The sequence below is a fragment of the Corythoichthys intestinalis genome, chromosome 21 (assembly GCF_030265065.1).
Source record: "Corythoichthys intestinalis isolate RoL2023-P3 chromosome 21, ASM3026506v1, whole genome shotgun sequence".
NCBI classification, from domain to species: domain Eukaryota; kingdom Metazoa; phylum Chordata; class Actinopteri; order Syngnathiformes; family Syngnathidae; genus Corythoichthys; species Corythoichthys intestinalis.
The window spans coordinates 35,580,025-35,595,496 of NC_080415.1; the positions used below are offsets into that span (position 1 = coordinate 35,580,025).

The window sequence follows — 15,472 nt, forward strand, 5'->3', positions numbered from 1 at the left end:
TCCTTCCTTCGGGCACTTTTGAATGGATGTAAAAGATCCGAGCTGGACACAAATGGATTTAGTGACATAATTTGCCGGATGACACTTAATGACATCAGTCATAAGCATTCATTAATGCCCATGATAGTTATCTCATAATTATGTCTGTCTTATAGCAGTCTGATGAGTTGCTGTCAAATGAAGTGTTACCTATCAACCCCCCAAAAAAATCAACAAATAGGCCGCACTGAACTATAAACCGCAAAAATGAGGCAAAAAAGTAGCAGCTTACAGTCAGAAAATTATGGAACATATATCCAGAGATCTGAGTCAATATTCAAAGAAAGAACCAGAAAATTGATTGAATGCTCAGTTTTATTTAAAACTGTGCAGAATGGAAGAAGCGATCAATAAAATTGACTGCACTGTAAACAGAAGCTTAACATGCTCAACTCTCCAAAACTTAGCTTAATGGCGGATTGCAAGCAACTATCAGGTGCATATCGCCACCTACTGTACAAGATTGTGGTGTTTTTTATTGGTCAATATCTTGTTCACCTGCCTAATCTTGCTTGTACTCGTGTTGCTGCCTCTAGTGCTCAGTTACGGTATAGTTGCATGGGGCTTATCGATTGCGCCGGAGGCTAGAAAACGAAACTATCAATTCACAATGAAAAAAAAAAAAAAAAGACAAACAAAAGTAGCGTGTAACGCAGGCAACAATTAGAAAAGTAGTGGAGTAAAAAGTACAGATACATACTGTAAAATGGAGTGAAGTAAAAAGTACCACTTCACATTTGCACTCAAGTAAAGTTCAGATACGCAAAAACGGATTTGAGTACAGTACATTTACTTCGTTACATTCCACCACTGGCATTAATCACTCACAAGTCTATTCACAATCTACAATATCTGTGGTCGCATAATGTATAAGAAGTATGGATTATACCAACTCAGGCACACAACGTACTGCCATATGCTGACATCTTGGAAAGCAGGCCTGTCATTTCATACTGATAGAAAGCTATTATAAAAATCTCTCACCTCAATCTCAGGGCATCCAAGCAGGAAGGGAGGTACTTGTCAAAGAGAATAGTCAGGTTGGCTTTCTCGGATTGCACCTCTCTCCTGTCAGTCCAGCTGGACACCCAAGAGTTCCAGCCTAGGTCTGTTGGGTTTATGTACAGGATTCCTGAGACAGATTGAGTTTTGCACGACTAGAAATTTATTGCACACCGGTGAAATCCATGATCAAAGTGTGGTTTGAGTAGTCAGTCAGTAGACACACCTACAGCTTCTGAGACCTGACACACTAGCTTAGTTATTCACGATTCTGAAACCTAATTACAAAGTATTTATCAATGCTTGTATTAGTTAAAATTGTTGGGCATGTTAACAGCAGTCTTTGGTTTAGTGTCACATTGTTTATTAATGCTCACTTCCATTTTACAGGACCTTTAAGCAGTCAGTCAATAAAATACATCTCGTTCGTGCATCAACAGCTCTGCCATTACATTGCTGTTTAAACGTCTTTCATGTCATCAAAGCGAATTTGCCAAATTTGCCTTATAGAAACATGTTTACTACACTTCAAATTTATAACGTCGTTTTTCTTAAACCTAGTCAAATAATTGTCTTCATCTTGTTTTGAGTGTTAAAGACTAGTTAACAAATTAATGCGTCAGATTATTCCACTAAAATTAAGTATTACTCTTTGTTCTTATTAGGCCCATCCATCTAAAAGTGAGAAGAGTGAATTTTGGCAGCCTTGTGCAATGTGGGGAAGCAAGGTGGCAATTGATCTTTTTCTTAACACCTTAAGTTATTTCCCAACACAGAGAAGATATATAAATTGGTTGCACTACGCACAGTCATGGTTCCACATCCCACCATGCATTGGGGCATGGCTACAGTATCATTTACTGAAAGCTCAACAAATACACTCGATGGCAATATTTAGTCACAATATACAAAGTCACAAAGTTTTTCTATCCGTGGATCCCTCTCACAGAAAGAATGTTAATAATGTAAATGCGATCTTGAGGATTTATTGTCATAATAAACAAATACAGTACTTACGTACTGTATTTAATAAAGTATTTAATAAAGTGTTAGTAAATACAGTACTTATGTACTGTATGTTGAATGTATATATTCGTCCGAGTTTTATTCATTTTTTTCTTAATGCAATGCCAAAATTTATATGATCGGGAAAAATTATCGGGAATGATTGGAATTGATTTAATTCCAATCATTCCCGATATTTCCCGGTCCGATTGCTTTTTTTTGCTCCCGATTCAGGAGCAAAAAAAAGCAATCGGATCGGGAAATATCGGGATCGGCAGATACTCAAACCAAAACGATCGGGATTGGATCGGGAGCAAAAAAAACATGATCGGAACAACCCTAATACTAATTTATTGCTTAAGATAAGTCTGTTAAGCTTATTTTGAGCCAGTTATTTTTCTTATTGCAAGAAATCTGAAAGAAAGACATCTCAAAGAAAAAAAAAGTCTCACTTGAAGCACTGGCAGATAATTTCACTTATTACTAGCAGATTTACACCTAAAACAAAGGTATTTAACTAGTTATAAGGGGATGTGTTTTTGCAATGTATACTGTGTAGTTAACAAAGATGACGCTTGTCACAGTCAACTAAAATTAATTTATGGGCTAAAATGTAAAAAAACCCAACCCAGGTACTACTGAACTAAACAGAAAAAAATGGGTAAGAGCAGATGCTATAATGCGCTAGTGTACTGTCAGGACAATGACCATTTACCATTTTCACCCAATTTAATTTTTCATTTTTTTGGACAATGACATGTTCCTTTCCTTTTTTATCTCCCGAAATGTAACATTTGATTCCATTCAAAAGTAACTTGACTCAGTCAACATAAATACAGGGTTCCTACAGGTTTCCTCAAGTTAAATTTAAGACTTCTTAAGACCTAATTAAGACCATTTTAAAAATCTTTATACCTATTTCACAGCCATATCGACCAAGAAAAACAAAATCCGTGAATTTGTGTTCATTTTAGGAGTGGGAACCTCTTGGTACCTCACGATACGATACGATTTGCGATACAAAGCTCACGATAACGATCTGACGATATGGCGATACAAAGGTTATCGATACATTGGTCAGGAAATCATTCTAGGATATTCTACATACAACAAATAAACAGAAAAACAAGCTTCTGCTGTGAATTGGAATGAATTTAACACTAGTAGATGTCCAATCCATTTGAACTGGGAGGGTGGCAGCGAATGAACATTTGTTCATTCGCTGCCATCCCTCCCACTTCAAACGGATTGAACGTCTATGGCCGTCAGTGGCTGCCAATGCCAGGCAATGAGGTCATTTTGGGCCATTTAAGGTCATTTACCCATTGATTTTCAGTTACTTCCTGTTGATTTTGGGGTATTTTATGGGTCACTTCCTGTATATTTTGCATTACAGAACAGGAAGTGACCTGGGAATCACCCAGATGAATAGGCAGGGACTCAAATTCAAAAGGAAATGACCTGCAAATGCCCTAAAATGAACAGCAAGTGACCTGTAAATGCCCTGATTATGGTGGAAGATTTTGGTAGCAACTTGTTGGTTCATTTTTACTTTTTTTTTTTATATTTACACCTTTTTAAAACAATATTTCGATTCTTGGCAGGAGCATATCGATTAACTATTAGTTAGTATCACGATATATCACCATTTCGATATATTGTCACACCCCTAGTTCATTTATTTCTCGAAAGTGGAAATGTGGAATGTGTGCAGGATATAAGAATGCAGCGTATTGAATAGGCTACTCTCGCGACACCACCACAGCGCAGACAGAGACCAAAGACAAAAGGCTAAGTAGAGGCGTTCTCGTAAGCATTAGCATTTAGCGTGGCGAGCGTCATCTTAAACTCTTGGGTAACCACAACACCTCTGCTTTCATGATTGCTGTGGACCCAAACGATGTGCGTAGATCTACATTAGCAATCATAGCTAGGCTGGGATGTGGGGGGGGGGGGGGGGGGCTGCAGCACTAGCAGCTAGCTGGCTAGTGTTAGCTGCTGTCGCTTCGCTTACATTAGCAGCTTGCTGGCTGGCTTTAACTTTTGTCTCTTCAGGCTCGTGAGCAGGTAGCTGGCTAAAACAGGCAGATTGAAAAACGCCGCAAAGGAGGGAGTTTGTTTCTGTCCTCGCATGGAGGTTATGTGCTTGGACGATTTAGCATGGGAGTCTAGCGCTTCCATGCCCATTGTACCCAGCTGATTTTTTTTTGCATATGATGCAAAAAGCCTCGAACACACAGCTATCCACTGGTTTGAGCCAAAGGCGAAAGGATTGTTTACTCAACCACACTTTGTTGAAATTACATTTTCCCATCCCTCCAAGATGAAATCTGTGGCTTGGTGTACAAACAAAAAAATCTGTGTAGTGTAGAGCATGACATTTTGTCAGGACCGTCGTGACACGGGAAACCTGCGCAGTGGGATTTTGACCCGGAAATGAAAATTCTATACTTTTTCAAGACTTTTTATAGGTCCCAATTTCCCAATTCATAAATTCAATGCTTTTAAGACTTTTTAAGACCCCGTGGGAACCCTGTAAATAGCGGCTTGGAATTTAGGGTACGAGTCTGTTGTCTAGGCGTATTCACATACACTACCCTTCAAAAGTTTGGGGTCTAAGCGACCCCAAACTTTTGAACCGTAGTGTACATAATGAAAAATTCCATTTGATACACTACGGTTCAAAAGTTTGGGGTCGCTTAGACCCAGAGGCGTAGCAAGGGTCCCCGGGGGCCCCAGGCAACAAGCAACATGGGGCCCTTCGAGCATGTGCAAGTGAGGGGGACAGTTGGACTTATAGCATATTTAATAAAAGCATAATAACGCCTCGGTCTCAAAGAGCGCACTCAAAGTGCCCGGTTTCTACTACATTAGGACATAAAACTACAGTTACATAGTACACTCACCGCTGTCTTGCTTCCTTTTCTCCTCTTCTGCTTTTTTTTCCTTTCTTTTGTCGCTTCCAGAAGGATAACTTCTCTTCATTTTGGATATTCGCCAATTAAAAAAAAGCCAAATTGCCGCTCACTCTCACTCTGAGTCACGTGAGGTAAATGGTAAATGGACAGTTCTTATTTAGCGCATTTATCTGCATGGTTACCATGCCCAAAGCCCTTTACATTCGCACACATTTACTCCTTCACGCACACATTCACACACCAATGGGGCTACTGCCATGCAAGGCGCTGTCAACTCATTGGAGGCAAATCAGGGTTCAGTGCCTTGCCGAAGGGCACTTCGACAGTGGGCAGTCGTAGCCGGGAATCGAACCACTGACCATTCGGTCCAAGGACAACTCTAGGTACCAACTGCCCCACGGCCGCTCACATTTTACTCTCACTCTGAGTCACGTGGGGGGTGTAGAGCGAGTGAAGGGGCCCCTTCAGGGAACTCAGACACAAAGCTTTCACTGGCACTGTCGCACATGTCGCTGCGACAGTGCAATAAATCTGCGTGTGCTAAATCTGTTGGCCCTCTGGGGGCCCTAGGCAATTGCCTAGTTTGCCTAATGGGACGCGACACCTCTGCTTAGACCCCAAACCTTTGAACGGTAGTGTATATGTCACATATACACATATAAACAAATTAATTTTACTCTTCAGATCCCATACCTACCTGCTCTAGACACCGTCGCAGGTGTAGCGGTCTGAAGATGGCTGATCTCAAATAATAGTCTCATTGTTGAGTTCAGGGGGATTCGTTCATTACTGGCCAGGGTCAGAACCTAACACAAGAAAAGATACTGAATTTACACACAGTACAGTACAATATATACTGTACATATACATTGTGCTTACGGTTTGTGTACAAATTCTAGTGTTATGATATGCCTTACTCTCACGTGCTGGTTAAGATAAGTTACTTTTGCAATGAATACGGCTATTAATACCCTCAACCTGTAACTGCTTTATCTCAATTGAATGTTAAAGTCAATGCCTCTCGGCCAAAACTCCCATTTTCGTTTTATCTCAGCAGGACACTTTCTGGTTAAATAAATAAATAAATAAAATACTACTACTAGTGCCTTCAGCAGTTTAACATCACACCTTGTTGTCATCCATGACTGTGTTGAGTGACTCAATCCACATTGGGTCAATGTCTCCATCCAGTACTATCCATTTAGGCCCACTGTGACTAATGTTGGACAAATCGCGCATTATACAAGAGAACAGACCTGTGAGATACAAAAGACATACATTTTGGTCAAATAAGATCCTGAAAAACCTCAGATTTGGCAAACATTTCTACGAAAGAAAATCCCTGGTCACCATCTTTCCACTCCCTTGTTGATGGATTGATGATGCCAAAGAGCTCATCGTTAGTTACAGCTTTTGGGTTAAGATCCATCCACACAGGTCGACGTTTTGTGTTCTGGTAGGTTTTTTGGAGCGATCTCAGCACCTGGCTCTTTCCAGTACCAGCATTTCCAATCACAAACACTGAGTGACGCACAGCCAAAAGCTCTTCTAACTGTACCACCTAGCACAACAGACAGAATGAAATCCACTGCAGTGCATTTATCAAGTACACTTCAGTGGTATTTAACTACATATGATTCACGTGGAATGTTTTAGAACTGCTTATTTTCATTTCTTTAGAGCAATTAAGTGCAATGGCAAGGCAAGGCAAGGCAAATTTATTTATATAGCACAATTCAACACAAGGCAATTCAAAGTGCTTTGTGATCATAAAAATCACATTTAAATCAATACAACGTAAAAACCAAGACAAAAGATCGCATTTAATTACAAACAGAATAAAGATAAAATTACTACTACTAATAATAATTGAAATCAGCAATGGAGATAAGCACAAGAGGAATAGCAAGCAAGTAGATTGAAATATATAGACAGTTATGGATATGCAGTGCTAAACAAAAGCGTTTTTAGCCCTGATTTAAAAGAGCTAACAGTTTGAGCATACTTCAGACGTTCAGGTAACTTGTTCCAGAGGTGAGGAGCATGCTGCCTCACCCTGCTTGGTTCTTGTTCTTGGAACATGCAGAAGACCGGTTCCAGACGACCTTAGGGGTCTAGAGGTCTCATAGGAATCTAACAAGTCAAGCATGTATTTTGGTCCAAGGCCATTAAGTGTTTTGTAGACGAGCAGTAGTATTTTATAGTCTATCCTTTGACTCACTGGAAGCCAGTGTAGCGATTTCAAAACTGGTGTGATGTGGTCCAGCTTCCTTGTATTTGTGAGGACTCTGGCTGCAGCATTCTGTACTAGCTGCAGCTTCCTGACTGATTTTTTATATGTTATTAAACTTAATTTTTAAAGCAACACTTGGTAACTTTTCAACCTTTATAAAATATATCCATAACATTTGTGATGTCGACTGACAACTAGTTGAATGACACCTCTTTTATATCTTGAGGGGTCTGTATCGCTTTCACCGGCACTAATTAACTTTGAGGAGGGTGGTAGGAACCCTGCCACACACACAAAAAATACAAATGCTGACTGCTTTACAGCATACGTCACTTCCTCCTTTTCCCATTCATTAAAAAGATGGAAGTTGATGGGAATCCTGCAAAGATGGCAGAGCAACAAGAGACAAAAGTTTTGTCTGAGGAGGGACAAAAAGAGGCTACCAGGATATACAGAATAAACACCTGGCTTTCACTCGCTGGCGTGACGCCTCCCTAACCCTTATTAGCCAGACTAAGCAACATGATTGCTAACCATCATACGCAATTGTTTAACCACAACTGGAGTCATGACCTTATTACAATTCATCCTTCACACAGCTGCTGGAAACGGAAATGTTGTTGTTTAATCCATCTGCAGGCGACCAGGAGATTGATTTTCAATTGACTGATTATTTTACGACACTGTGTGGGTGTGCGCTGGTCTTCATGGGAAAGGTAGTCTTCTTACCAAGTGTTACTTTAAGTCTTTTCTGTGAAGGGAATAATATCTTTTCTCGTATTTACTGTTTGACTGTATTACTCGAACAAACCCAATATAAAATCAAAAGCACTTATATCATAGTTTAAGAAAAACAAGCAGAATATATTTGATATTATGAACAGTTGGACTTGAAATGATTAGAATTTGCAGCACCAAGACAATGGGCAGATAAGGCAGGACACATACAGGACGCCTTCTGATCATGGAACCCCAACGTGCGCGTCATGCAGCTGACTGAGCAAGATTTATGCTGACAAGCAGGTGATAGGCAAGACATCTACCAGCCCATGTCTGCACCACCAAATCCTACAACCAGCTCTTCTGAACAGTCCAGAACAAATCGCGGGACATCTTGTCTTGCCAGAAGGAACATTTGACACGGAGGAATCCGCGCCTGAGAAGTGAACCCTCAGCACTAACGTGGCACTGAGGATGGCAAAATCCTTAACTCTCGTTGCTCTGACAACAGTAACCCCCAAATTCTCCTGTCCAAATGCACAACAGACAATAATCCTTAACAACGCCCAAACACACCCTTCTTCCGGACCACAGCCCGTCTCACAAGAGCCTTTAAAAGACTGAATGTTTAACTAATCGTGGTCATTTTTCTAGGGAATCTTTTGTTGACTTGTGTTATGGTGACCCTGGATTCAGTTTGCCTCCTCGCCTGTGTCTGTGCTGTATGATTGCTGCCGACTTGGAATAAATTGTCAACTTGTGTTTCGAAGCCTTTTCCCCACTTTTTAAATAGTCAGTACAAGGGGTTAAGACTGAGGTGAACGCACGGAGTTTGGCCTTTTGGCCGGGTTGATGGAAGTGGTTGGTTCCGGCAATCTGGCTGAAAGGTCAGATTCCTTAATTTGTGACATATAAAACAATGTTAATTAGAGATGTCCCGATCGATCGGGATGGGTCTGATCACGTCATTTTCAAAGTATCGGAATCGGCAAAAAAATATCGGACATGCCTTTTTTTAATATATATATATTTTAATTAAATCATTCTCTAATTGTATTTAACGTTACAGACATAATATGTTACACTCATCCAGAGTCTTTAATTTAGGCTTAGGGTATGGTTATTAAAAATATCCTGATAACGGCAGCAATTATATTATTAATAATTGTGTCACGTTTAAATATTTAACACTATTAATATATGCGCTGCACGACCCTCTCACTCATTGTCGCGCTCAATCTGTAATAGCGCCGTTTTACCTATATAGAGACAAAAGGCAGCGCATAATGAGTAGAGTGAATTTTGGCAGCTTTTGACACCGTTCCTCAATGGGCTAAAACCTTGCATTCCCTCTCCCTATGATTAGAAATATAATGGGAAGCAATGTAGAAAAGCAAAGTAAGTGGCAATTGATCTTTGTCTTAACACCTTAAGTCATATCCCAAAGCAGAGAAGATATATCAATTGGTAGCACGACGCACAGTCATGGTTTTTCTTCCCATCATAGTTCCACTTCCCATCGTGCATTGGAGCATGGCCACAGTATCATTTACTGAAAGCTCAACAAATACAGAAGATGGCAATATTTAGTCACATTATACAAAGTCACATTTATCCTTTAAGAATTACAAGTCTTTCTATCCGTGGATCCCTCTCACAGAAAGAATGTTAATAATGTAAATGCCATCTTGAGGATTTATTGTCATAATAAACAAATACAGTACTTATGTACTGTATGTTGAAGGTATATATTCGTCCGAGTTTTATTAATTTTTTTCTTAATGCATTGCCAAAATGTATATGATCGGGAAAAATTATCGGGAATGATTGGAATTGAATCAGGAGCAAAAAAAAAAAAAAGCAATCGGATCGGGAAGTATTGGGATCAGCAGATACTCAAACTAAAACGATCGGGATCGGATAGGGAGCAAAAAAACATGATCGGAACAACCCTAATGTTAATTAAGTTATACTTTATTGTAAGTTGATCTATATTACTTTTTCTTCTGTAATATTGAAAAGGACACAATGTTATGCAGAGGTGTACTTATAATAATTTTAGAGACAAATGATACTATTTACAATGGTGGCGTTGAGGGTAACAAGAAATACTTGAAAAGCCCTGCTCTACGCAAATGTTTTTGGCATTTGGAATGGAGAAGAAAAAAAACATTGTAAATTCTACACAGGTGAAAGCATATTAGGACTCTTGGATCAGTAATTTTGATGAAATAAAGCGCCTATTTACTTGCATATCTGCGTAGATATAAATATCGATGCAAAAATGACGTTTTTTTGTCATTGTTACACTGGACAGAATGTAGTGGTTTAAAAAATTTCCAAAGTTCGGATCATATCGAATAACATTTCTCTGCTGATTGTGAGTTCAGACGTGACACAGCATGTGCAACAGAGAGAGAATAAAAAGGGGATTTCCCCCCCCCCTCCATTTCCACTCAAACATACAGATGGTGAGCTCAATCAATGCCATCGACATTACTCCTCGGAGCACCTCATCCCCTTCCATTCAGCAAGAGCCCAGGTGGCTTTACACTCTCAAAGTCCCCGACTGATTACTACTTTGATGTGAGAAGGACTAATGCTAGCACAGGCTAAGGCTAAAGGCATGGAATCGCTCTCACCTCGATGCTTTCCCCCGTATTGCCTGAATTCAAAAGGTTGGCTGCACAAACAAAGACAGGAAAAGTTCAAGCTCTGGGGGTGGATGGTTGTTATTGATCGCGCTGCCATTCTCTTTCTCGCTCACTCTCGTTTTGTTTCTTTTTTTCTGTGGTTGTCTAGCACAATGCCAGGGTTAAGTTGTACGGTGCAGCCTCAGCCTCCATTGATGTCGTGTTATTATGTGCTATCCGTGTCTATTTGACCCGAGGCAAATTGCACTTATTTCCCGTGGTCCCGTGTTCATCCGTCTCTGACATAAGGTGCTTTCTTTAGGTGTGTGTTGTATCAGTATGTAATATAACGAAAGGAATCGGATAGGCAGCCGAGGCCTTATCACAGCCAATCATTGGCGTCGGCAATATTTGCGCAATTCATCCAGAACCTCAGACACGTTAGACACTAATGGTCCTTTCCCATCGGAGGATTAGGATGAGGAGTAAACAGCTTTTGGTGAGAACTAAGATAAATCTGAATGAAAGTGCCACAACTGTAATATCTCTCTAAATTGTTAAAGATGAAATCCCATTAAGGGACTTTGTTGCGGCTTCTCAGACAACTTGTGATTGCATTTTCCTATGTCCTTGTAGTCTTGTACGTTTTGAATTAGTTGTAAACAAAATCTAATCCAATGCAGGAGGCGGTGAAGAAATTGGGTTAACTGTACCTTGAGCACAAAATTGTCCTCGGCTTGCAACTTCAAGTCAAGAATGGATTCCTTCACACGCTTCTCGAAGTCCATGTCTCTTTTCCTGGGCGCATTCAGAGCAGGGAAGAGGTCGCTTATCAGCCCCATGAACACTGGCATGTCGTCGGTCACAATTTTGGGGATGTTGAAATCTCTCAGGGCTCTCATTAATACTTGGTCCTCAGCTTGGCTGGTATCACCTCTCTTTAGAGCGCCAGCAACCACTAGTACAGACTTGATGGCACGGAGGCCCCAGTCGTAGTGGTCCTTCAGAAAAAAGTAGGAATAGACGGTTATGTTTAGATTAGGGCTGTCAAACGATTAAAATTTTTAATCGAGTTAATTACAGCTTAAAAATTAATTAATCGTAATTAATCGCAATTCAAACCATCGATAAAATATGCCATATTTTTCTGTAAATTATTGTTGGAATGGAAAGATAAGACACAAGACGGATATATATATTCAACATATGGTACTAAAGATGTCCCGATCGATCGGGTCCGATCACGTCATTTTCGGAAACGGCAAAAAAATATTGGATATTTTATATATTAGGGCTGTCAAACGATTACAATTTTTAATCGAGTTAATTACAGCTTAAAAATTAATTAATCGTAATTAATCGCAATTAATCGCAATTCAAACCATCGATATAATATGCCATATTTTTCTGTAAATTATTATTGGAATGGAAAGAAAAGACACAAGATGGATATATACATTCAACATACGGTACATAATGACTGTATTTGTTTATTATAACAATAAATCAACAGGATGGCATTAACATTATTAACATTCTGTTAAAGCAATCCTAGATAGAAATTGTAGTTCTTAAAAGAAAAATGTTAGTACAATTTATAGAAATTTTATATTAAAACCCCTCTTAATGTTTTCGTTTTAATAAAATTTGTAGAATTTTCAGTCAAAAAATAAACTAGTAGCCCGCCATTGTTGATGTCAATAATTACTTACACAATGCTCATGGGTGCTGAAGCCTATAAAATCAGTTGCACCCAAGCGCCAGCAGAGGGCGGCAAAACTCCATAAAACACAACAAGTGAGCATTTCACTGTACTGTCATTTAAATCTATCTGAGCGGGGCATCTGCGTTAATTGCGTCAAATATTTTAACGTGATTAATTTAAAAAACTAATTAATGCCTGTTAACGCGATAATTTTGACAGCCCTAATATATATATATATATATATATATATATATATATATATATATATATATATATATATATATATATATATATATATATATATACATATATATTCTTTTCATTAAATCGTTTTCTAATTGTATTTAACGTTACAGACAAAATGTCTTACACTCATCCGGAGTCTTTAGTTTTGGCTTAAAGTAGGGCTATGAAATTTTATCGCGTTAACGGCGGTAATTAATTTCTTTTAAATTACCCACGTTAAAATATTTAACGCAATTAACGCATGCGCTGCACGGCACACTCACGCATTGTCGCGTTCAATCTATAATGGCGCCGTTTTACCTATATATAGAGCTAAAAGGCAGCGTTAAAATGAGTAGAGTGAATTTTGGCAGCCTTTGGAGCCTTTTTTTAATTGGCTAAAGCCTTACAATCACTCTCTCAACAATTAGAAATATCGTGGGAAGCAATGTGGGGGAGAAAGGTAGTAGTTGATCATTTTCTTAACACCCTATGTTATTTCCCAACGCAGAGAAGATATATCAATTGGTACCACTACGCACAGTCATGGTTGCACTTCCCATCATGCATTTGGGCAAAACAGTTAAATGGCTACAGTATCATTTACTGAAAGCTCAACAAATACACTAAATGGCAATATTTAGTCACAATATACAAAGTCACATTTATAATTTAAGAATTACAAGTCTTTCTATCCGTGGATCCCTCTCACAGAAAGAATCTTAATAATGTAAATGCCATCTTGGGGATTTATTGTCATAATAAACAAATACAGTACTTATGTCCTGTATGTTGAATGTATATATTCGTCCGAGTTTTATTCATTTTTTTCTTAATGCATTGCCAAAATGTATATGATCGGGAAAAATTATCGGGAATGATAGGAATTGAATCGGGAGAAAAAAAAGCAATCGGATCGGGAAATATCGGGATCGGCAGATACTCAAACTAAAACGATCGGATTGGGAGCAAAAAAAACATGATTGGAACAACCCTAGTAATAATACAGTTGTCTTCCACTACATTTTCTTTCGCCAGAGTGTCTTATTGGAGTTGTCGAGTGCCGTTGCCAATGTCCTACAGAATCTAGATAGTTGAACCCAAAATGTATACAATTTCAATCCAGTCACACGAGGAGCACAAAGGGTTACATGTTGTTAGCCTGCATCGTAGCAGTGTCTGGTTGTGTCACTCATGTGACGTGCTGCGCCGAGCCAACTCACCAGGGTCCTCTCCAGGCATGCTTGTTTTGAACTACACATGGTAAGATTTGTTTTATCTTGGCAAAAGACAATATAAAATGTTGCTTTGGCCTTTAAAGGACTGCGCTGAGTGATCCTCACACACTAAATGTAACTCGCAACATTAGCAATAATGCTGCAACAGTTAATCGAGAAATTTGATAAGAAAAAAGCTTCAAATCAAATTTTGCTCCTTCGAGTATTCGTTTAATTAGTGCGGCGTTGAAATGGTTCGTTTTGAAAGTGTTTGCATTTAGTTTTATTGATTTGGGTGGATGCACTGCCCTCTAGTGGCAACAGTGAATAAGACCTAACTCATTTAACCTGGTTGAAACCAGCTGCTCTCTGTTAAGACCAACATAAGGTAAGTTTTTGTTTGAGCTAATATGCTTTTTTATGCATGCGTAGTTTATAGGTATAATTAGCCATTTTTGTCAGAATATGTGTTTTGTTAAGATCATTGTAAAAAAAAAAAAAAAAAAAAAGTTAGCATTTTATAGCATTTAAGCTAGCCAATGTTTCTTCTGTTGTACTTAGATCCTCATTCATTTATTTTTTCAAATTTCATTTATACTTTTATATAGGCCAAGCTGAGGTATTTCATTTTTTTTTTTTTTTTTTAAATTGAAGAACAATTCTGCATCGTTTGAAGAAACACTATAGCTTGTATTTTGTATTCGTTCCAGTAGGAAGGAAGGAGTAGGTAGAAGGTCCTTGGTCACGTGCAGATGAGTGAGGTTTTTCTCGTGTTGCGTTCAAGGATCGCTTGGATTTCTTGGCATCAGCCACCTTGCTGTCCACGACAATGTAGACCCCGGCACGCAACAATGTGGACCCTTTCACGTCAACTGTACATCATTTGATTTGACTTGTCAAGTGTCGATATACATGAAAGTGTCTTATCCATTTTATCATATGTGACGACCGTCAATGTTTCATTCCAAAACATTATTGTGGACAGCAAGGTGGCTGATGGCTAGAAATCCAAGCAGTTCTTGAATGCGACACGAGCAATTCCTTGCTGACCTGCACGAACCAAGAACCAATTCCTTGTGATGCACACAGAGGTCGTGAATCCAGAAAGTCCCACACTGTGGCAGAGACATTAATACTACCTGCCCGCTAAGCAAGATGTGTTGCATGTGTTCATCTAAGCAGGCTCAAGTTTCACACTAAGTATAAATATTGAGATTTTATAATTAAATCTACTGTACAGAAAGTCATTATGGAACATTTTTTGTTTGTGGTGTGCCGCAAGATATTTTCCAATGTAAAAATGTGCCGTGACTCAGAAAGGGTTGAAAAACACTGTCTTCGTAAGCCTTTGTTTTACGTCTCCTAAAATTTATTCTGCAATCCAGTAAATGTTCTTAGTGCTGTTACTCGATTATTCCAAGTAACAAGTTGATATATTAATCGATAGCTGCAGCCCAAGTTAGCATAGCAATCACATTCACGTTAGCATTAGGCTAACGAAAACATTTTGAGTAAACATCGACTAAAACTAGAGTTTTCGTCGACAAAAACTAGACGAAGACACATTTTGAAATGACTAAAATGTGATTCTAAGACTAAGATTAAAGGTTGCCAAATACAACACTGGTTGTTACAATAAACTATATATACCATACACTGTTGATGCATGATCACTATGCAGAAAATTGACTGGGAAAAGCTGTTGATGTATGGCTAAATTTAACCACAGTATTAAACATTGATGTAGTATAAGCAATTATGCAAATCTGGTGTAG

At 38.8% G+C, this 15,472-nt stretch overlaps 1 protein-coding gene across 1 annotated transcript in view; it reads right to left on the bottom strand.

The window, feature by feature from the left end:
- The window catches only part of LOC130909395 (dynein axonemal heavy chain 9-like), a 238,714-nt gene that overhangs the window by 164,631 nt on the left and 58,611 nt on the right, over positions 1 to 15,472 (bottom strand). Inside the window, exons 16-20 of the mRNA XM_057825789.1 lie at positions 11,264 to 11,551; positions 6,315 to 6,525; positions 6,093 to 6,220; positions 5,662 to 5,770; positions 1,024 to 1,171 (exon numbers count right to left, since the gene is read on the bottom strand). Coding sequence (XP_057681772.1) covers positions 1,024 to 1,171; positions 5,662 to 5,770; positions 6,093 to 6,220; positions 6,315 to 6,525; positions 11,264 to 11,551 — 884 coding nt within the window. The remainder of the gene's footprint in view (positions 1 to 1,023; positions 1,172 to 5,661; positions 5,771 to 6,092; positions 6,221 to 6,314; positions 6,526 to 11,263; positions 11,552 to 15,472) is intronic.